The sequence below is a fragment of the Varroa destructor genome, unplaced genomic scaffold (assembly GCF_002443255.2).
Source record: "Varroa destructor unplaced genomic scaffold, Vdes_3.0 BEIS01000004.1, whole genome shotgun sequence".
In the NCBI taxonomy this organism is placed as follows: Eukaryota; Metazoa; Arthropoda; class Arachnida; order Mesostigmata; family Varroidae; genus Varroa; species Varroa destructor.
The window spans coordinates 22,432,564-22,455,885 of record NW_019211457.1 but is presented as its reverse complement, the minus strand read 5'-3'; the positions used below and the strand labels follow the sequence as shown (position 1 = coordinate 22,455,885).

At 40.0% G+C, this 23,322-nt stretch overlaps 2 protein-coding genes across 2 annotated transcripts; one reads left to right on the top strand and one right to left on the bottom strand.

Annotated features, from left to right (window-relative positions):
- Positions 1-984: 984 nt before the first annotated feature.
- On the bottom strand, positions 985-12,209 carry Pdzd8 (PDZ domain containing 8). Its single transcript, XM_022805233.2, has 11 exons — positions 12,011-12,209; positions 8,031-8,189; positions 7,353-7,562; positions 6,856-7,079; positions 6,442-6,558; positions 5,693-5,917; positions 4,567-4,824; positions 3,953-4,139; positions 3,291-3,454; positions 2,452-2,559; positions 985-1,223 (listed from the first exon to the last, which is right to left on the bottom strand). Exons 1-11 carry the CDS (start codon positions 12,207-12,209, stop codon positions 1,065-1,067), a joined length of 2,010 nt encoding a protein of 669 aa, XP_022660968.2. The 3' UTR covers positions 985-1,064.
- On the top strand, positions 11,476-21,647 carry VGAT (vesicular GABA transporter). The gene is made up of 7 exons (XM_022804316.2): positions 11,476-12,383; positions 12,738-12,941; positions 13,127-13,283; positions 13,803-14,033; positions 14,295-14,718; positions 14,860-15,201; positions 16,577-21,647. Exons 2-7 carry the CDS (start codon positions 12,763-12,765, stop codon positions 16,780-16,782), a joined length of 1,539 nt encoding a protein of 512 aa, XP_022660051.1. The 5' UTR covers positions 11,476-12,383; positions 12,738-12,762; the 3' UTR covers positions 16,783-21,647.
- Positions 21,648-23,322: the final 1,675 nt, after the last annotated feature.

Genomic DNA, 23,322 nt, shown 5'->3' with positions numbered 1-23,322 from the left:
AGTTGTGGAAGTCGGCCTTGTAGCAATCAATAATCTCTGCTGCTAAAGAGTAATGGCTTTAACTCTGCAGGCCATATATTCGCAATACCTATATATCTGCTGGGATTATTTGGTCAATTGGTACGTATCGCCACGTTTTAGTGAGCTCGCATTACGTCGTTAATCAGCGTTAGCGTTCGATACGACTTTGAACAAATCATTCCTCGTCAGCCGGAGCTAAACGCAAGAACCTTGAAAATGTAAGAATATCGACAATATGTACTTCGTTTTACTAATATTTCCAAGTGCTTTTCGGACGAATAGAATACCAACTTGAAACTTATGCATACATAATTTGCATTTGTTTAACTTAAGAGGTATTTCACGTCGTGAGCGTACATAAAAACCAGCTTCATGTCTCCGTGGCAGCAACGTAGATTAAATCCATGCGCATTTACGTTGTTGAGCAAGCAAAGTGGGGATTCACCGACGGATAAACCGCAACGAAATGTTCGATTGCTAACAGTTCCGTGTTCGAAATTAGCACTTTGGTGGCAATGTAAATTATTGCAAACGCACTTCACCATGTTAGACAAGTTCGAAAAAGCCTAAACTTACAAGAGACTTCATGGCGGAGTTTTTAAATTTGCTGTTTTTGTTTTGTTCAAATTTAAAATTAAATAAACCTGATGCGAACGAGCTGTAGCTAGCTATGCCAACCGGTGGCAATCTATTCTAGTGTCTAGACAGTTAACTCTAATAATCTAATCATTAGATTTACTAGAAGTTACTGAAGATATGAATTTGCCCGGGAAATTCGTGTGTTATTATATATATATATACTTTTACGCTTCGAACTGAACTCCACAATTAAAAACCCCATTTATCTGTTAAATTATCTAATAAATGCCTATTCCTTGCCTCCTTTGAGTTCGACTGGTGCCATGACATACCGCATCGACTGTAATGAGCGGATAGACACTAACTTCAGCTATCGACAGTTCAAAAGATATCACCAACTAAAACAAAACAGTCAACATGTAACTTATGGAACAATTTGCATTTATTTGATGCGAGAGAATATTTCAAGACGCTAGCGACGCTTTGGGAGCACACGTAAAAGCAAGTTTGATGTCTCCGTAGCAGCAACGTGGGTCAAATCCATGCGCATTCACGTAGCTCTCGAACATGTATGGAAGACGGTAATGCGAGCAGGCAACGTGAGGATTCAGCAACGGATAAATCTACAATGAGACGTATTGATAGCGGTTATTGTTGAAAATTAGCGCCTCACTGGAAAATGATCTTCACCGCACAGACCGAACCTCAGAACCGATATATCTTATCTTACTTCTTTCGAATATTGTCTGAAGCGAGTAACTTCGAGGATGTCATATGCTGACCAGTGTTAATTTATACTCTGAAATTCGGGTAAGTGCGTAGCACCTATGGCGTATCGGATCGATTGCAGTGAACGAATAAACGTTAACGTTAACGTGAAGTAGTTACGGAAGTAAAATCCTTAAGCCAGTCTTAACCTTTTGCCAAAAACATCATACAATCAAACATCCGTAGAACTCACTTTTTAAATCCTCCTTCTTGATGCAAACTCATTACCTTGCAAGCGATAGGTACCGTCGTACGGCTTAACCCGTAAAAAATAAACTTAATACAATAATAAACTTGTTCCAAAGCTATACAAAATTGCATAAGATAAGAAATTAGATAATAGCTGGACTTCGGACTTTTTAAAAAAATGTTCCTCCGAAATTCCCGTCGATTGATAGTAGACGATTGAATTTTATCAAATCATTTTCGCCCATAGGCCAAAGTTGACAGTGACTCCTAGCCCATATACAATGGAGCTGTCGGAGGTATTTATATGAATGTTACGTCTGCAGCCGCCATTTCTGCTGACGCGTGATTTGAATTGGGTCGGCCTCTTGCTTTGCGTGCCGTTCATCGTAATCCCCGAGCCTTAACGCTAGCGGAGGAAGAGATGAACTGGTACAACCTCTAAGTGTTTCCCGGCGAATACGACATATCGCGTCGTTTTTGCAGCTAATTGATAATAATATGCCGACTTCTCACGAACCGGTGAGCTCTGACTGAACTGACGAAAAATCTCGTATAAGAGCGAAAGAGCTGGCTATGAACCAGCTATTTCGTATCGTATTAATTATTATTAAAAATTAATTAATATCATAATAATTAATAAGTCTATGGCTAGTTGCGGAAACCTAAGCCGTTACTAACAAAATCAAAAGTACTGTCGTTCATTTGTCTTAAATTCAAAGGAAATACATTGCGTAATTGTGTAGATAAGTCTATTCTTCGTTCCGTTAGCAACGTACGCGATTACCGACTGAGAGAGCCGTATCCTAATATATTCAATGCAGGCGTCTTAGTAGAGAATCCACAAAAAAAAATCTACAAATTTAAAAACAGTAGCAAACAAGCAAGTAGATATACCTGCGAAAAAAAGCCTGAAAGGCTTTGATAGCAATTTGGGATGATATGGCTCATTGGTATCGCTGTGAAGCAAAGCAAAATCGGTTCGATTTTAAATTCTGGGATTACCTGAAATTCCGTCAATATTACAAAAGTCTCATTTGTAAAGATGCCAGGTAAATGGTCACTGGTAATTGAATGACTGAATTGAGCATCAATCTGAAAGAAGGATACGGCGAGTTTTACCAGAAAAATTTACCGGAATTTCTAACCAGAAAACTAGACATAAATAGTAGTAAGTTACGACCAAGTTCACGAACGCATTATGTAAATAACGCATTATCTAGTATTATCTAGATATTACTAGATCCACCATGTGCTCAGTTATGCGAAATACTGATATCTGGATCCGATCATGGGATCAAGTCCCTCATATAATCTCATCAAGAAACGTACGATATTTTGAATGTCTTCGACATAAGGGATGATTAAATTTTCAGACCTATACGTATTGCCTTCATCTAATAAAATCGCAGGGTTTTCAAATGTGAGAATATTTCTTATTGTTTTTCCTTTCGTCGCCTCAACTCAAGGCCATCATATAACACTCTACTTTGCGAGAGCCAAAGGTTGGAAAACACCACTCGCTAACTTCGGTCAATATATATTGGTATCGTAACGCTCACATTTGTTATTTGATAGTATTCCCATTATTATTACTACGCTTTCTTCATTGATCTTTCTCTACATACATATCGTAATAGTTAAGCAATTGTAAAAGCATTCCTTACGTATGTGCTACGTTCCTTTATCGTTATTGTTTATTAATAACATAGGCGGAAAAACAGGAAATATTTTACCGCAAGCACGGCGACGTTCAAGTATAATAGGTTTCTATTCAGCTGGAATTCGAACGTTTTATTGAAGCTGGCTGCTGAAGCCTGCACCCTGTCGGTCCTGTGTATGACATCTCCAATTTCCCCAAATTTTGCTTCAACCACACTCTGTGCGATTTGGTAATCATCTACAAGAATAACATACTTTAATGTAGCTCGTGTACTTCAATAAGAGGTCAACCTCAGTAGGTTCGCTTCAATTAATGTTTCGAGTAAGTAGCAAGCTTGTTACTAACGTCAAGAAGCGACGTAGGTTTAGTATGAGGTACTAAATAAGAAGCAATTTTTCGGTTATCGAAAAGACGTCTGAGGGCGTTATGGACTTAAAATCCTCCCGACAGCGATCTTCGGTACACCTACCTGTACCAATGAACGCTCCTGTTTCTACTCGGATTAATTTCCCATAAATGTGAAAGCTACAAAAAGAATTGATGGTCAGAACTTCATTCGAAAGATACATGCAAGGGTCTTATGTAGTGCAAGGTTGTACCTACTCTCTGCTTACTTCAAGGGCAACATATAATAATATTGTGTATTTCGCCTAATCAATCTGTTACCTACGTTGACATCACACCCGATCTTCTTACCTATGTGATGCAAGATTCCGAGGAACAGAAACGGCTTACCCTCACGCGAGCATTTTGGCCATCCTTCCAGGTTTCGTTGATAGCCAAACTTTTTTGAGATCCTAAGTCCGTGCGCAGGAGTCATTCGTCTTTTTTTTGCGGACCAATTAAATGGATGAAGTCGGACTACCTGAAGCCTTACGTCTCCATCAACTTCATCTAGTAGCGCCCGACCATCCTTCACTCCCTATCTTTAAGGATTGTAGAGAATTGGTTGCACTTGACAGTCAAATTTTAATTAATCAGTTACTGTGAATTGACTAAAGAACGCTATAGCTAAACTGATTAAGTGCTACACGCCTATTTATCTACAACTATATCCCCTTTTTACTGGGATGGTCTGCGTAAAGGACTTTACGATGTTAAGGAAAAACGCGTGCATTACACACTAAATATTCCGTTATCTCCATTATTATCATCTTATCGCTGTTATTTTATAAAGAAGAAAGTCACCCGATATAATCACGGACCACAATTATCACGCGTGATGTTAAGCAAACGATTAAAGCGTTATTGCTTATAGGTAGAAGAATACGCCTTAGTAAATGCAACTGTCATCGTTGATGATTGGAAACGGCTTTTGTGAAATGTGTAGCACCGTTGTTTGACCTCACCCTTATGCTTACTCCATTAATTGTTTGAAGAAAGTCTCCAACTTTCAGGCAACCATCAAATCGACTGCCTCGAGCAATATGCAACACTTTGACATATGGCAAATGGTCAGGGTCACGGACCTCATCGGTCAACACGACTCCCGCAGCGACTTCACGGCTAACTCGAGCTTTGATATCGAACTTCACGAACGGTTTGAATGTCACTTGGTCCATGTTAAAAAGTGGGCGCCGTGACAACTGTACTAAGGCTTGCACATTCTGAAATTAAATTTTTGAAAAAGCACTACTTTGAATTGTTGACAAATAATCCAAAGAATAACATTGGGTATGAGTTGGGTTTTTACTAAGGGTGTAAATGAACTCCCAGTTTCGGTGCACGCCTTTCGAAGGGCTACTATTCTGACCGTTCGACTCGTTTCTTGTCTAGCTAAATTTTGATGAGTTTTAAAACTTCAAATAATTAACGGCTGTTGAAATCTACCGACAACATGATAGACATTATTGCAAAAATTTCGCCTGTATGTTGTTCATTACTTCAAGAGTCAGTATATAATTTAATTTGCATTGATAACTCAGTGGTTCGCTAGATAGAGTGCTGGAAGGATTCTTCTCTGGGCGATGATGTACTGCCTATATACTAACAGACGTCTCAAAATGAACTTGGCCGACAATTTTTGCTTTAGTCACCCTGGAGTGGGAAAACTCTAAAAAAACACAGCAGCAAGTGGATCACCTGTCACCTAAACAGAATTAACAGGCAGAGTACTAAACCGCGCTTGCCGTAGTAACTCTTGTTTTTATAGGGCAAACGCATCGTATTTTCTGTATTAAATTTGTATTTAGCGGGGCGTCACACAGTTCAGACGATTATTGGTATGTCTTCTTCAAATGAGCCAGATTGTAAAATCGGTTGCCCGAAAGCTAGTTTGTTGAATAGTTCGGAAAGATTCAAAGTCCAGCCCACGAGGTGCCTGGGAGCTGTAGAAAATTTTTAACACTGATTAAAAAATAATATTTCCACATCTGATAGTTTATCGGGTTCTCCTTGTCAGTTATACATCATTATTACCATACCAAGCTGGCGATGTTTATTGAACAATTAGAATATCCTTTTGCAAGCGTGTACCGTTGTAGGCATAACTGCTAATCGCGAACACGAAATTAGACGAATGCTTAAAGTAGACTCCTCCATTGTAGAACTCCAACCCATCGGTTTGTAAGGTAGAAAGAGTTTTTTCCCTCCGAGTGGGGATATGTAGTGAAGACGGTACTTTGGTAGAACCATTTGTTTCTTGATAGTGCGCCTCAAAGCTGCCTTAATTGTGGTGTGCGTGAGGCCTCCGGTTGCCATCTTTGGATAAAATCATGCCTTACTTTTTAGTGGTTTTACGCATTTTAGTCACGAGCCACGAGTATTTTTATATTCAATTGACAAAGTATGTTAGACGTATAGTAGAAGGGATACATGGGGGCAGAGGCCATTTATTAAGCTCCCAAAAGAATCTTTTTATTTTTAGTTTATATATATATATATATATATATATATATAACTAAAAATAAAAAGATATATCCCTTCTACTATACTATACTATTATATATATATATATTTTTTTAGTATTATTAACTAACAGCTAAACAGTTGCCTAATGTACAGCTGGTAATTACATCGGATAATGATATCGGACAGCTGCGATTTTTTTCTTCGCTCTGTAACCGCATCCTTCTAACTGAAGCCTCACGTTTGCAAACCCTGTTCTAAGCTAAACTAAGACGGCACCTAGACTTTAAGCGTTTCGATCGTATAAGTTATATTTTCTATGCAGTGATAATATACCGTATGTTAAGGGAGCTCATTGTCTGTAGCTGAGGTCATACCTTCATTGTCGTACGTAGCGAACTGTTGAATTTAGGCATCTCAGTGAAGGCAACAAAGAAGCTCGGATAGGGAAGTTCTGCTATATGAACCCGTAAGTTTGCCTCCCACGACTTGAGCTGCGAAAAATGCCCTCTCAGATTAATATTTTACTCGATCGACTTAGTCCATATTAACGGTTATACAAGCATGTGGTTCCAGCTCCATTTCACTTTCGATCTTATAAATTTTTAACTGTGAAAGATCTCATCTGCATGACTAGCAATTATATTTCTATTTGTTGGCCAGAAAAACTGGACAGTATCAAAAAGTATCGTTTGTTTTTTGATTCGACATTGTCCGGAGATGCTACGTCACTAAATGAGTTCTCAGATAGGGACCTATTGAAATTATGACAGGTTCATAGTATTACTAACTGTTACATCAACCTGGTGGTTCCTGTAGGTCATGACACTTAACGTAATCTCTCCTTGAAAATTAAACTGTAGATCGAACTCGAGCAGCTGTGGTTTTGCAGTCAGAGGATCTATCTCTATCTTAGTTACCCGAGCGTTCCTTATAGCAAATGTAGGCTCTCCCCAAGTGATACCATACACACGAAGCCTCAAAAAAAAGTTTTCCAGTTCGTTTCGTAGAGCGCCTGCGAAGATCGTCCAACCAAGTCACATCAGATTATATTGGCTTATAATGTAAAGCTTCACCCTCTAAATAGTTTCGGCTCCTATTCGATTTCCACAATAAAATAATCGTTGCGATGCCTGGAGCCCATCGAAATTGGCAAGTATCCAATGTGGATATTCAAGATGCACTCCTCGATACAGACCAAATGGAATTTTGCATTAATATGGATCTTTATAGATGGCTGTGTTAACATTAGGGAACATTGTAGAGGAGGGACATCTTACATTCATACCGTAGACGCTGCGCTGAAGCTGCAAACTGTTCTTCCATTGTCCAAATACCCACTCAAGGAGCTCCGAGATGAACATGCAGATCTCATCGTTTTGCAGACACGTGCATGCGAATGGACACTTCGGTGGGACGTAATCGGCATAGCCCAGACATGATACGTAATAGATGATCAGCCGCGTGAACACCAGGCCCAGGAATAGCAGGTTCAAGGCTGAACTTGTGTCATGAGTCAAACAGTTATGATTACGATTATTGCAAACTGCCAGCAGTTTGTATTGATACGTACGCAGCAATGATACGTACGAGCGTATTCCAGACTTCATCGACCCTATATACGGACTATATTGATAGTATGCCAGGCTATGAATATAATCCGTATATATAATATATAAATTTAAAGTATGCCATAGCTTTGTTTTCATTCAGTTGTCGATTATAATCTGTCAAGGAGCGCATCCATCATCATTGAATAACGCTTACTTTCCTTCTGCTAACAATAGAACCGTACGGATTGACTATAGCGTTCAGTTGTAGTATTAGTCGAATAATAACAATGTTTCACTGCTACTATGAGAAAATCGAATAACAAAATTGATTTTTTGTTTTCTGCTCAGTAGACGACATTCTAACCAAAATCTATATGCATGTATGTATATATGATGAATTTGATTTATCTTACCGTGCCGATCGAGCCAAGCACCCTCACTGATTCCGTAATATACGCAATGGATCACAATTGCAATAATAACGGGTAGAAGGGGTACAGTAAACAATGCCAAACCGCATGGAATTATAATTGGCAACAGCTTTGCCTCTTTGAGAAACTCGTAGAACTTTCCTACGAAATATATTAAATCGACATGTCGCAAGTGGTGCAGGACATCCCAAAGCATGGAACGTTCCGATGATACCGGTTCCCCCTCATCCCTTTGCATGCGATCGCCTTAGTAGTCTTCAGGGTGTGAACACAAATAGACTAACGGCAAGCCCTCGTACGACTTGTTTTTTCTCAACGGTTTTTTCAATACCAGCCTAATTCGTTGCAACACGCACCACTTCGTTTTTGAGATTAGATAGAATCGTTGCATATGTAATTGTAGACCTGAAAACTTTGTTAACGCTTCACCAGAACGCTTTTCTGATCAACAATGTAGGAACGGAGTGATACAGCGTTAGCGCTCAGTATTGAAGTCAAAAACAAAAAAAAAAAAAAACTGAAACGGGCGAGCGCAACGTGGACAAAACCTGCTTGAAGTGCGGACAAGCTAAAAACAGAAAAATGTTTATTTTCATGCAAAAAATTACTGCAGATAACACGATCTGTGATCATTTTATAATTATGGCGTCACCATACTGACTAATAATAATAATGTGAAGTAAGTGCTGTAGCTATTATCAATTTTTTCGAATAATTACAATCTCGTATAACCTGATGTTATTAATTTTTTCTCTAGATACGGATGGATGGCTTCTACACTCAATATTGGGTCGTAAAAGCGTTAGAAGCGTTTTATGTCATATCTAGTTAGTTATCTGTGCTGCTCTATACCCTATACATGTGGATGAACCATATCAATATGTTAATAACGACAAAATACTTTGCGATATTTCTAATCGCACGCAAATAATGAATAATTGGTGTTTGGACGCGATCATTGTTGAACTCTAGCTGATTCTGGTAATCGCATATTGCATGTTTGTGTCTTCCTCTGTAGCCTACCCAAAGGTCACAGACTCGAGTTCCGTAACTTGATCGATCTTCCCATTCAGCTAACTTAAACTTAATAGAAAATATATTATACTTTTCTAATGCAAAATTATTCACAGCGAAGCTGAAGCCCTGCTAATCAACTTTGGTTTTTCTTTGAGCCGAAACAGACAAAGTCTACTGTCAAAAACACACACGGTCAGAGCCTTATAGAAACGTATCTGAGCGTCTAGTTACTGTAAACATACAACATATACATAAAAAAAAACAACTTTAAAATACTTTTCACTTATGGATTTTAATTTTTTATCATTTAAAATTTTATTTTGTTAGTAAATATTGGATTTAGTTCTGGCAAAGTGTTACACGGGTACCAAACTTTAGTTGTCCCCATATATTGTTTAATGTGTGGTTTAATGTTACCCATGTATCCACCAAAGTAAGTTCTTAAATATTAGGTTCTTTTATTTTAAGGGAATTTAGCGTACTTGGCAATCTGGCGAACCTGAATATTTTTTCAACTGCACGCCAGTAACAGATGAGCTACGGCTGGTGAATAGTTTACCCCAAAAGAAACTTGTCTGGGAGGGAAAATATTTTTTAGTCCCGAAAATCAGCTTTTAGCAGCCAGCTGTTTGTTTCTTAAAGGCGACAATGCTGCGAAAATTCCTCGAAGATTAACGACGACATTAGACAAGCAGGCCTTAAACATAAGTACAGTGCGCAAACGGCGCAGGACCATGTCAGGGCGGGGTATGCCATAATCGAGGGGACTTTTCACAAAAGCAGAGCTTAAACTCTAAGAATACCGTCGGCCAAAACGGTATTTCATATGCTTTACAAAACTATATCTTAAATACTGAAAATGCGAAAATTGAGTGAAGATGGGTCTCTTGTAAGTTAGCTTTTGACTAGGAAATGTGTGTGGTGCGTTGCACGTGCAATCGACAGAAAAACCCGCCTGCAGCGTATGATTGCCGTAGATGAGGCATGGTTCAATTTCTACCGGTAGCCGGAGAGGGACTAGGCGTGAGAATGGCATCGCTTTGGAAAAAAATGAAGTTGGATGGCAATGTCGAGGCGTACCACTTACAACGTATATCAGGGGTATCTGCCACTACGAGATACTTGCTAAAAATTGAACAATAAATGCTGCCGACCATCTCCAGTTCCTCAAAAGATTCATGGATTATGGTTATTTGGTGACAACGCCAAAACCTATCACCATGCCTCAGCTGCTTCCTGAATTAAGCAAAGGAATATCCTACGCTGACATCAATCCGTTTATTTTCCCGATCTAAGCCGTATGATTAAGGGGCTTCCCATGCCCTAAAAAGAACACACTAGTAAGTAAACATGTCCTATTATCGATTAACTCCTTGAAGCTATAGATAGGGAAATTACACATAAGAACGCAATGTCCAGAAGCTTCCAGAGCGCTGTACAAGTGTGCAAAAAAAATAAAGACACGCACCTCTAACACATATTGAAAAATCATCATTATAGTCTAATTAAGCGAAAAGATATTCAGTTTTAATGTGACGTGATTCACTGTCGGCCGACGTTTTCATCTCAGTACGCAGTTGTTAATAAATAATATTATTGCGTAAAATGTTCAAAATCGATTCCTGTGGTGCCAGAAACAATAGACCGATAGTAGTTGTATTGATACTGATAGCTTAAGCTTGGATAAAAAATCGCTTATTACTAAATATTTCATTAAGCTTCGAGGACATCGGCTCGGAATAGAGCCAAACGCAGTAGAGGAATCAAACCCCAAAAACCACTTCCCAGAAAAACGCGTCGTGTTTTTATTACAAAAAAATATTTCGTGTTACATTTTCACATGCAGAATTGCCGGTCTTCATAAAAAATATTACGCTTATTACTGATAGTTACGCGTGCGAATCAGAAAATAGGGAAGGAGTACTGTAGAAGACCACTAGAAGAGGTCTCGGTACCCGATTGTCTTCATCCTGATTTGTAACTACAAACTTTTCAAAGAAAAAGTTTCTGCTTCCGATAGATTCTGGTCGTCGTTTCCTGGCTTTAGTTACTTTGCAAATAAATAAAATCACTATATATAGTAATAAGTTAGCAAGAGTAATAATTTTCCTTCTATATCCTAACGATTCTCTATAACGTTGCCATACCTTATGCGTGTTACTTTGCGGTGTTCGTTATGAAAATTAAATAGTGTAGATGTATTGGTTGGATAAGGTTTACTGAAAAATTGCATTTACAATTTTTGCATGCTTTTGTAGAACCCTATGCAACGAAAGCTGCTTTGAAATATTTTACTAAAAGATTAATCAAACCTCTTTAGATTCTAGAATGCTATGTTGCGACATGGAGTCCTATCTCTCAATAACTAGATTAAAGGAGAGATGCTCTTGTTTTGCTTTTTGCATTTATTGATTGACTTTCTGTATTACACTATATGTCACTGACACTGCATTCACTTCAGCTCTTTATTTATCAATTTGTTCTTTAACCGCTCTTTTGACCATTTGCCGGTTAAGTCGCCGGCACAACTGTTGATTTCGAATCGCTTTCTTAACTCCCGCCCCTTCTGAATGGGTCCAGACTTAAATCCATTTTCTTATTTCGGCAAGCACACAAAACCTTTCGTGCTTATGACTAGTTACCTACAACATAAATATCGTCACAATCCCAGTTTACCAACACCGTATGATGTGTGTGTGCTACAAGCAACCGCGAATCAGTGCTCTGTCCACCGATAAAGTTCACTTTCATCTACAAACCTTTCGACAGTAACAGCAGACTAAATTTTAATTGCTCTGGCCGAAATGTTTCGTTTTAGTCTTCAATTCACAGCAATAATGTCTCAACTAGCGATTATTCGTATATCAATAACAAGAACGGATAAGATCACCGAGCACGTGAGTCGTCTTTCGCTAGCTAAATCTCGAGTTTGTCTGCGGACTCACGGCGCTTTTCCGGCTGCACTCCAGCAAAACGATACATCGGCGCTTCAGTGCTTGCGCGATAGACTCGTCCCGATTTGTTACGCGCTTGGCCGAGCGCTTCTCCGAGTCCGAACTTCGCGGCTTCTACTGTCCGCGCCGTTGCAAGCCGTAGTGCTGCTGCTGCCCTCCGAATGTACAACACCAGGGCTAAGTACAGCATCGTTGCCTCCCCTCAAGCAGTCACAGCACCAGTTGTGCCATTACGGAAGTATAAGCGAGACTCGGCGCCTCACGCAGGTATTGCGTTGGGTGCAGGAGTGCGTACGTGCTGAGGAAACGAAATTCACCGCCAGACGCATGAAGTGACCAGGAAATAAAGCGTTTTGACGGTGTGGTGAGTACATCGATATTACGGGATTGCGTTAAAAGCTTTGCGGCTAACGTGACGTCGGTGTGAAACGCGCAGAGGGCTCCAGTTCGCAGCCCTTGTGGGTGCACAGGCGAGGACAGCGTGACTTTTCAGCGTGGTTTTGGCAAAAAGACATATGTATATATTGCTATGGTTGTCAATTATTCTATCTACAGTCGATTGTTCGGCCGTCTCTTATTTAGAAAATTTGTTTGTTGAATGTAAGAGACAGCTTAAAACAATTAAATGAAATTCTAATTTGTGTGGCATCGCGTGATCGAATGATTTCATTCTCGTCTCCATTGTGTCTACGTGCGAATTGTGGCGCGTGCCCTAAAGGAGCTGACGGGAGGTCAGCGTCGAGATGGCGGCTGGATTTGCGGCCGAGTTCCTAACGCGCGCTAAGGAGCAGGCTCCAGTACTTGTGCAACGAGTCAAATCGTATTGTCCAGGAGCGTGCGCCGATGGAACTGGACCAGGAGGGCCAAGCGAAGGCACGGGCCTACGCGGGGGTGCAGGCACCGAAATGTCCAACTTCCAAAAGTGAGTAAAATCCCGGCTATCGTAACTGTTTTATTATCGACCTTTACATAAACCATTCTTATTTGCAATTATGCTTTACCTCCATAGCATTCTGCCATTTTATCGAAAAAGATACAGAGCCTCTTTGCGAAAAACCCTTACCATTTCTATTTTTTTATGGATTGCATATCTGGCTGAATTTCCAGTTATACTGAAGAGGGCGGTTATGCAGAAACAAGTTTGACGAACGGTGCTCGCCTCGAACGGCAGGGAAGCAGCGTTGAGGTGGACGAGTTCGGGGACAAAGGACAAGAAAAAATCGATGAATGGCAAGCAGGGTGGAATGTCACCAATGCGATCCAGGTAACTCGTGTTAGCCTAAGATATGCAGCTCGATTCGATCATTGCTAGCATCAACACCTGTTAGCGTCGCATTTTCCTCACACGGAAGTATCTGACTCTAACATATTTACTTCATCAAATTCACTGCTGTCAATCTACAATTGTATACATGGTGATAGCTTAGTCGACGCACACGGTAAGGAACTAATCGTATAGAACGAAACGCTTCGATAAGTAGTTACGAAAGATATTGTAAAGTAAACCTATGTAGCTAGCAAATAGGATGACTTTAACCTAGTTAACGTTGACAACTCCGACATAGAGAACTGACAGACTAACTTCTGTAATTAACTGTCGTTAAATATGTACAGCGTGGTTCACAATCTTGATCACTTTTTTTAGCCTATTTTCCCTCGTGGCCCGACAGCGTAGAGGGTCAACTTGAAAAATGCCAGTTTACGTGGACATTAGACTATAACGTAACGTGCGACTCACGAAATCCTCACACTTCCACTACATCCAATGCGTTCCAACCCATAGGGAATGTTCATCGTGAGTTTACCGTACTCCGTGCAGCAAGGCGGCTACTGGGGTATATTTGCACTTGTATTCGTCGCGTACATCTGTTGCCACACGGGCAAGATCTTAGTGGAGTGTCTTTATGAATACAACGACAAAGGCGAATTGATTCGTGTACGGGACAGCTACGTGTCCATCGCTAAAGTCTGTCTCGGGAGTAAGTGGGGAGGCCGGAGCGTTCATTTCGCACAGGTCAGAGTTAATTTACAATAATATTTTAATCGGTTTCGGGGTGAAATATTTAGCGGGGAACTTAACTTATCTCTTAACTTTTTCAAAAGAAAACTAGTTACCTACATATTTTGTCGTGAGATAGTGCAACGATACCGATATGGTCGCTTAGTATGCTTAAGGACACGTCTCATACAAGTGAGGCCTGGATGCGAAAGCCGGCATCGACACATGGATTGTTCCGTACTAAATACGCATAGCCGCTTTCATCTCTCGCTTCAGGTGACCGAATTATTGATGACATGCATCCTATATATCGTGTTATGCGGAGACTTGATGGTCGGTTCGTTTCCCGATAGCCCGATTGACCAGCGATCGTGGATTATGATCTTCACCATGATTCTTCTGCCCTGCGCGTTCCTTCGAGACTTGCGCTCGGTTTCAATGCTGTCGTTCTGGTGCACGATGGCACATTTGTTCATCAATGTCATCATTCTTGGATATTGTCTGCTCTGCGCCGGCGACTGGGGCTGGGGAAAAGTAAGCTGGTCAATCAACATGGACAAATTCCCTGTCACCATGGGCATCGTCGTATTCAGCTATACATCGCAAATATTTCTGCCATCGCTCGAGGGCAGCATGATCGACAGGAGCAAGTTCCATTGCATGCTCAACTGGTCTCATATTGCTGCTGCTATGTTCAAAGGTGACTGCCTCAAAAAACTTCTATCGATTCCACAGTTCTATCAGAGATTCTCAGAAAATATGATAATAGCACCCAATACTAAGGTACGAGAAGAAGTGCAAAACTCCAGTATCTAAGCAGAGTCGTTCCATTGCCCAATAGCGATCTTCGCCTGGTTGTGCTTCCTGACCTGGACGGATGAGACGCAGGAAGTAATTACAAACAACTTGCCAACGCGCGGTTTCAAAATTGTCATCAACCTAATTCTTGTCGTGAAGGCCCTATTTTCATATCCGCTTCCATACTTCGCTGCAGCAGCACTATTGGAGCATCAGTACTTCCGCGAGCGGCCTAAGACCCTATTTCCTTCGTGCTACGCGATCGACGGAGAATTACGCGTGTGGGGATTGGCCGCTCGTGTTGGCCTTGTCATCTTCACTATGCTACTGGCTGTTTCAATTCCGTATTTCGCCCTCTTGATGGGGCTTATCGGCAGTTTTACTGGTAGGCTCGTTTGCACTGAGCATTGATTATGTCATAGATAAAAATATCGGTCGCATGCGTTTGTCCAATCAGTATTATAGATGTCGTCACCACTTTTTTTTAATTTGTAGTGCCTAGTCCCGTTTGTTACACGGTCATGTTTAATAGTCTAACCTGTTGAGAGAATCGCATGGCTCTCAAGCGCACTTTGGGTACATTAGAATATCGCTATCTTTGAGTATTTACTATGCTTGAAGGTCAATAAAAAGCGCAAAGATGCCGCCACGCCTACCAGCATTGCAGCACAGCCTTAACAGCTAAAATGCGTATTATTGACACTTCAGTTGTTTCTTACAAATGTTTCAATAACTACTAGGATAAAATTTACCATTACCATAAATAATCAACGTTCCCGTGTAAATAGTGTACTATTTATATAAGTACACTAATTTACTTTTTTCTTTTGCTGTTCAGCACTTTCTAGTTTCAATAATGGCAACAAGAATATCAATGACGTAGTCAATTCATCCTAAAACACACATTTTTCTGATCCTCAGCTGTAGTTGGACACAGATGAATTGCTACATCCCGATAGGACTGGAAAAATGGTCCTCATTATGGCCATTTCCTCTTTTTGATAAAAGTCGTCTCTTTTTTGTTCGTAAGCCTTGACGTCTCACTCTGTTCTATGGAGAGCGAACGTGGTTGTGCTAACTGCCGCATAACATTTTCGGTTTTTTTTGCCTATCGGAACCAAGGTTGAACATGCATAAAGTTACTTTGCTCAGTTAAATAGCATTATTTTTGGAAAACGAGCGTTATTCATTCGACATCTATGCCCTTAACAAAACGTTGGAGTCTATTTAGCTGTTCTATCACAAAACCCTACGCAAGGTACTATTCGACCTTTCCCAGTTTTTCACGAAAAATTCAGTCTGCTAATTTTTTTTCCCGTCACTCGTCGATATACGATGATGGAGACCTTTATGGCAGCTTTGCCGATTTCGTATAGTTTTTTTGGCCGCCTGAATGTAAACATAAACAGCACTGGTTTGGCTCAATTACCGTTACATTACATTATACAATAAAAGATACGTTCAATAGAAGTCATTTTGGGACCTTTATCATTCCCGTCGACTATTAGTATTTTCACAACAGCAAAAGATAGAAATAATTAGAGCAATACGACAACGTCCCAATGTGTTTTTCTTGCATACAAAATTGGGTTTTATTTGTAGATATTATAGGTGTCACCATTGTAGTTTATTTCACATGCTGTCGCATTTTAGATCGTCGAACATCTCCCGTTTTTCAAATAGATGCTGTTATGAGTCCATTGATAGCACCTAATGATCATAATATTGTTTATTATCTATGTGATTTTTCTCTCCGCTAGGCACGATGTTATCGTTTATCTGGCCGTGCTACTTTCACATGAAGCTCAAGTGGGGTCAAATAGAAACATCGCAGATCTGCTGGGAGGTGTTCATTATCGTCTTCGGCGGTATCTCCGGAATTATCGGAATCTTCACATCGTTCGCTGGTTTAGTGGAGGCATACCATCTACCGATGCCGCCTATACCAGTTCTCAATGAAGCCTAAACGATCGCATAAGCTTGATGAGCGCAAGCAGCAGTTACTGACAGATATATCATCCTGCAGGACATTCTACTGCTCTAACAGACGAACTAGTTCTGAGTTAAGCTCTCGCTAGACGCTTCTGCTACGAAAGCGCACCGAACTTTGAACTTAAAATGCATTATATAGCGATTCCGCTGTTTCGTACATACATAGACATGACGAAGACATTGATCAGTGGATCAATCAATCGCGGCTTCGTAGCTTAGCCTCTCTTCGAGCGTTAGAGAAAGACGCAAAGGTGTTTTCTATTTGGGTTTGTTTTATATTTCCTGGATTGTGTGCATGAATCTTTGACGGCTGCACATTATTCGTTGCGCATGAACAGAACATTTTCGAATCAGTCTTGGCGGTCATAATCTCGGCGAATCATTCATAGCCGAGTATATATATATATATATATATATATATATATATATATATACATGTACGGTTCCGTGACAGTCACGAGTCTGAGCCGCAGCAGTTACCGTCTGATAGATGTTATGTTCTTTCGAAATGTACAGCTGTTTCTAAATGTGTAGGTGCACTAAATTTAACATAAATCTATCTAAGTTCAACGAATTGTTGAGGTTCTTCATGGAAATTCATGTTTGTCGTAAGTGGTCGATGCTTTTTGTTTAATCTTAATTCTCCCTAATTTTTCTTTACGGGTTCTTCTGCTGGCGGTTCTACGATGATGTGGTCACGTAGCCTTACTAGAACCTTAAGTGAATGTTATTTTTGCCGTGGCTACCTCAAGAGGTGTGCATGCGTCAAATGAAGTTCCCGACCTCTTGATTTATAACGTCATGGTAGAAGATTACATTGGTTCTCTTTACAAAAAACATTGTTTCGTTCTATTATTTGTACGATATTGCTATTGTCTCATGCAGTAATCGGCCGCGTATTGCGGTTATCTTAGCGGCCTGTAACCAAGTACAGACATTTCAAGATCTACAGGATTGATATACAAAGCACAATCCACCAGTTGGGCGGGCTGTATTCAAACCAGAAAATCCGAGCACTACAATTGTTTTAGTACACCAATAAAGATAAAATAAACGCGATGACTATAATGACGCACTGAAACACGTATACTGTTCGGAAAGTCACAAACTGGCATTTCTGTCATCAGTTGAATTGTTGTAAATAAGTAGCTGTGATGTTTTCTTCGTGTACACAATTATTATAGTTATTATCATAATTATCATTATTATAATTAATACTACTGCGATTACTGTATAATACTGAATAAGTACCAAACCGCCCGACGTTTGCTCGGGACACTCCGGATGGTGGTGCCCTGACTGACGGCAGGACCGCTGAGGTGCCGCCGGTTACCGGAAATGGCTGACGGTTCTTTCCGCTGTTCAGGATCTGAGATGGACGCTTGAATTGCACGCAATCGGATGACGTCTTAATGGAACGCCTAGCAACGACCCTACGCACGGCCGCTTCAGATCGCTTCAGCACTACCTCATAATCCAAATTGACCCCAAACAAATCTGGCAGTGCATGCAACGGTGTTAAATGCTTTTACAAAAAGTACAGTTGCCTTTGACAGGAAACACAGAACTTTCTAGCTGCGTACTGAATTAATTATTCCAAACCCAGTTTTATCACGATCACTTCCACAAGATCTGTAACTGACATTCTTGCGTAGGTTCGTTGACCGGCATTTCTGACAGTGTGTCCGTTATTACAAACATAGTTTGCCGTGAAAAGCATCCGACAGGAACTAAAAGAGCGATGAGCGTGGATTTCCAATATCCGATTGACCGCAAAACCTCGTAGGTGACCCTCACAGCTTACTCAATCTCGCACCGAACAGTTAACACCCATATATTACCACTGTAAAGCCCACAGAGGTTCAAGACCATTAAACTACCTGAGATCACTTTCCTCGTTTCCATAAAGCAGAAAAAGAAAGACATATGATCAGAAAATGAGCATATACAAACCATACTCACCACTAAGTGCAGTAAAGGCCAATTGTTTCTGTCGAATTTTTGAATGGAGGTCTTCAGGGCAGTTGATCGGGATTACACCATGATCACCACTACCCGTGTCGAAGCTAGCAATCAGAACTCAATGAACACAGAGGCATAGTGTATTCCAATGTAATGACTAAAAAACAATTATAACAGAATAGTAGTGATGAGTGTCAAGGACTAGATAGCATACGAACGATTAAATAGAGTCAAAGCACAACATAAAGTGAAGCGGGCGTGCAGCCCAACGGGTTGGCCCACGAATGAAACCAAATCAGTCGAATGTAATGAGGTAAATCTTCAGGTCGTATCGGCTTCACGACTGTACTAACCAGTGGTACAACTTTGTGTGGAAGATCTATGGTATCGTAGTCGATTATGAGAAAAAGAAAGATAGCACTTGCGTCAGTGTACGATAATATAGGATTGATAACCTCAACAAAGAACGAAAGAATGGCATGTCTTTTAGATATACAAAAATCACACGGGTTCAAAAGGTAACAAGCTATGGTAGTGCATGCACAATGTTCTATATGCTAATAGAGACAAGGTCGCCCATGTTTAATCAGATCGAAAGGAATGAGTAAATATAATTGTTAACAGGAAAAAGATTTATGCTAACTGCTAATGAGGCTAATGTTAATGATGCCGGAAAAATGAGGTGATCCAAATGGGCTGACCGAGAAAAGTGTTAATTACTGCCGACCAGTCTTGCTCCTCTCGCCGTATGCCGTACCCTTCTATTTTCGAGGTGGTCTAGTGAGGTGAGCTCGTGCAGCTGCACATATGTGCACGCTGCATTGAAAATCGTACAGCAAGGGTGACTTCACGAGTATTTGCTAACCTAGGGACAAACAGTGTCCAGTGATGTAACCTGTAAAGTGCCCACATCTAAATGGCGGGAGAATTACAATTATGATTGATATTATTATGAATACGATATAATATTAAAGGCGATATATATATATATATATGATTACACTGACAACAATTATAATAACAACAATCGCAAGACGAAGAGCATATAATCAAGATATAGATATTATTGCAATTATAATTAACTATAATAAGCTGAAATTAAGCGATATAAGAGAGGTGGCAGAAATGAAGAGTAACATTATGAGTGAAATAGTAATAAACGAGAAATAAAGAAATGCAACAATAAGAACAAGTCTTCCATTGCTGGATTCGACGTTTCAAACTGGCTAGAACAAGAAGTGGGGCAATGCAAATACGACAATTATTTTTTATTTTCATGGTAGTTTTTAGGCCATAATAGCCAGAATAGGCCAGGCCGCCCAGAACCCTCTGCCAATAAATGAAAAACCAAACATTTTGGACATGTGTTTAGATCTGTGTAACATTTAACCGTGTATGAAAAATGCTACGCAGACTAATTATAACTAACATACGAATGTATGTACAGATTATTATAAATAATAATTCTATATTGTTTCAAGCATTTAGGTTTAGCATGTTCGGTTTAGTTCTATCTGCTGTTCTTAAATCGCTATAAAAACAGCAACCATTGTAAAAATTATTGTTAACTTACACGTATTATAAAATAAAAGTGTGCTGTTTACTTTGTAAGTATTCGCGCATTTCCCTAAAAGTTCGACACGCCGGTGTGAACGACCGAGAAATCCACGTAAGCAAATGTACAGGTAGAAACAGATCTAGTCACTGCGCCTATATGAAATCTATCAACCTACATATAATATATAACATACTATTCAGCCTATTTACGAGACCTCTTATTATGACAGATCGTTTTCCGATATCACGACGGCTGAGAAGAATAATTACGAAAAAAAGCGCGCGAACCGATGTCAGCACATAAAACGAGGCGTGATATATTATCAGTTGCGGTGATCGACTCAACAGGCGAAAACAATAATGAGAATTCATATATTACAAAAGAGAAGAACTAAGGATGCACCATCTAGATGCTGATTGTGTGTAAGAATCACTCATATCCTTCACAACTGAATGACGTTTAGTTATTATTATTATATATAAAGGAAAATTTAAGGAGGTTTCTGTGTGTTATAAATCAAAAATAACAAAATAAATCTCTACATATATTATATAAAACATGTTGTATACATGTTAATTGAATGAATGACTTGAGAGTTACAATGAGCGTACATGTAATATCAGTTTCCATGTTCCGTATTCTGTAATACCACCTGCCCATAGCGACTGCGATCAATATTGTGATTTCAGTACGTCGATTTATTGATCGATGGATTGCTGCTCCTCTGATATAATTGTAGCCTAACTGACAAGTGAAAAGGAGCTCGAGCAAAAATTAACCGATACTAACTATAGGGCCCGTTCCAAGCTATTATTTTTAGCGAAGCCGACAAAAAGAGCGTGTGATAAATGTGTACGCTGTTAACGATTTGATGATTATTGCTATTGAAAGTAGCTAATTCCAGGAACGACGCTGATACAAATGAGGGAAAAATTGTGGGATCCGCATATAAATAGCACAGATAATACATAAGCAAATGGAAAACTATTAACTATAGGTAAAAACAGATTTGAGCCAAATAAAAACAATGGACACAGAATGGCAGTAGTAGCAAAAAAAGCCGGGGCAAGGATGATGAATCTAAACGAGCCGAAAAAAGAGAGAACGTAAGAGGGGGTACGGAATGAGCCAGCAGCGTCAAAACAAAAGCAGACAGATAGAAAATACCAATGATTAATCGATACATGGAAACAAGGCTATAAAAAGGAAGCTTATTAGGAAAAACAGAGCCAAAGAAACGTATTGAGAGTATTGAGTTTGAGAACCGTCAAAGAGCAAATCAAGTGTATCAGCAATAAAGAAAATTCAAACAGATGTCATCACGCGCGCAATGACTTCATATATTATAGTTGAACTAGAAGTGAATTTAATGTTCTTTTCAACGTTTCTTTTCCTTCTTCCCAAAACGTCGACTTCAGGCGCCAAAAAATTAAACTTTCAGGCAAAAAATAAGTGCATCTTACAGCTATTTTATGTTTCACTGAGGCTCTGAAAACTGCTAGGACAGCCGAGGATAGGAGACCTTGGAACTGAAATAATCGCTAACAACGGTTTGCTATGTTCAAAGATAGGCTCTTAGGTCTAGAGAACGTGTCGCTTTCGATCGTCCGAGGTCAATGATAACCCCGGATGGGAATAATTTGGTATTTGGTTAACAAAATAAGCTGCAAACATTAAACTATTGTCGGATGCGTTGTATATGTGTAATTTCATTTGAAATTAGAGGGTCGGACACGCCATGGACTGTATGAGACGCACAAAGAGACGAGGCTTCTCAGCTGTCCCCAGCATCTGACCTGGCGCAGATCAATATACGGCTACGATGATAGGTTTCCACATACAATTTTTACCGGCAATGAGAAGTGGTGTTTTTGCGTCTACAGCAAGCAACGTAAGAAATCAGTAGCTTTATAAAACATGCACAAGTTTATTAAAAATTCAGATTTCCATCTTTAGAAAAAAAAACAAGGAATTACGCAGAGGGCTTTGTGCGCTGGAAAATGCTTGAGGAGAATACACGGCCCGGTTTTCTTGAGTGAACATGGATGTTTAACATAGAAGACGAATTATACGAAACGAAGTCATCCTTTTCGACAACAATGTGATGCCTCATATAGCAAAGATTACTAAAATCGCCTAGAAATAAAGCGAGAAATTTTGTTCCTATCCGCCGTATTCTCCAGACCTTGTTCCGACCGATTCGTACCGCTGTCGGTTACTGGCAGATGAGATTCGTGACCGTAAATTTGACAGCAGCAAATTTTTTAACACTAAATTTGAAAACTTTAGCAAAAAATTAATCTAATTACTAGAATTGGGGTTGTGCAGATCGTCGTGACGCGTGTTAATACTAAATTGTGCTCTAGACATTGCTATGCCAGTATGAACTGTAGCGTGAGGAACACGCGTTTGTGCCGGTAGCAGCCTATCGTCACTACCGCTAATGACAAGGGAAAAGGACCGAAGCTGACGAAGTCATTGACCAAAGTGCATGGCAAAAAGTATGACGTTTGGCAAACAGTACGCCGTTGGAGACAGGGGTAGGCACAAACGGGGTTTGTGGCATAAGCGCTGGGTTCGGTTTCGTCAAGGACCGGTATTAGGCCCAGCTTAATACTGGTACGAATCCGTTGTAGGCAACGCGGACACATAAGAAGAGGTCAGGGTAGGATTCGAGGCTTGCTTGTTCGATTTGTTTTTGCCATTTGCGCCATTCACTCGTCGAATATTATGCGTGGGTCTGATAAAACGATACAGGATTCGTACGTGTTCGTAAAGAAGTTTCATGCGTTCTTCAAAAATATGAAGGAATCGTGTCTAAGTGACCTCACTGTGATGTCGATGCCTGAATTTAAGGCCCTTGTATAGCTTGCACTACAGTGGCATATCTACAGAGATATAGATGAAGCCAAACCCTTGCCAGAGTTAATTAGCGTGCGTAGTAAGTAAAGCTTCTGTGCACTATAGAGAACAGAGTCGCTCCTGATCTAATGA

Coding starts and splice junctions, on each gene's coding strand:
- Pdzd8 (XM_022805233.2), bottom strand. CDS start 12,209: ATGCTGTACTTAGCCCTGGTGTTGTACATTCGGAGGGCAGCAGCAGCA. Junction 4,825..5,692: donor TAGCAGTTATGCCTACAACG/GTACACGCTTGC, acceptor ATTTAATTTCAG/AATGTGCAAGCCTTAGTACA. Junction 4,140..4,566: donor TTAATGGAGTAAGCATAAGG/GTGAGGTCAAAC, acceptor CCTTAAAGATAG/GGAGTGAAGGATGGTCGGGC.
- VGAT (XM_022804316.2), top strand. CDS start 12,763: ATGGCGGCTGGATTTGCGGCCGAGTTCCTAACGCGCGCTAAGGAGCAG. Junction 12,942..13,126: donor GAAATGTCCAACTTCCAAAA/GTGAGTAAAATC, acceptor CTGAATTTCCAG/TTATACTGAAGAGGGCGGTT. Junction 13,284..13,802: donor ATGTCACCAATGCGATCCAG/GTAACTCGTGTT, acceptor TCCAACCCATAG/GGAATGTTCATCGTGAGTTT.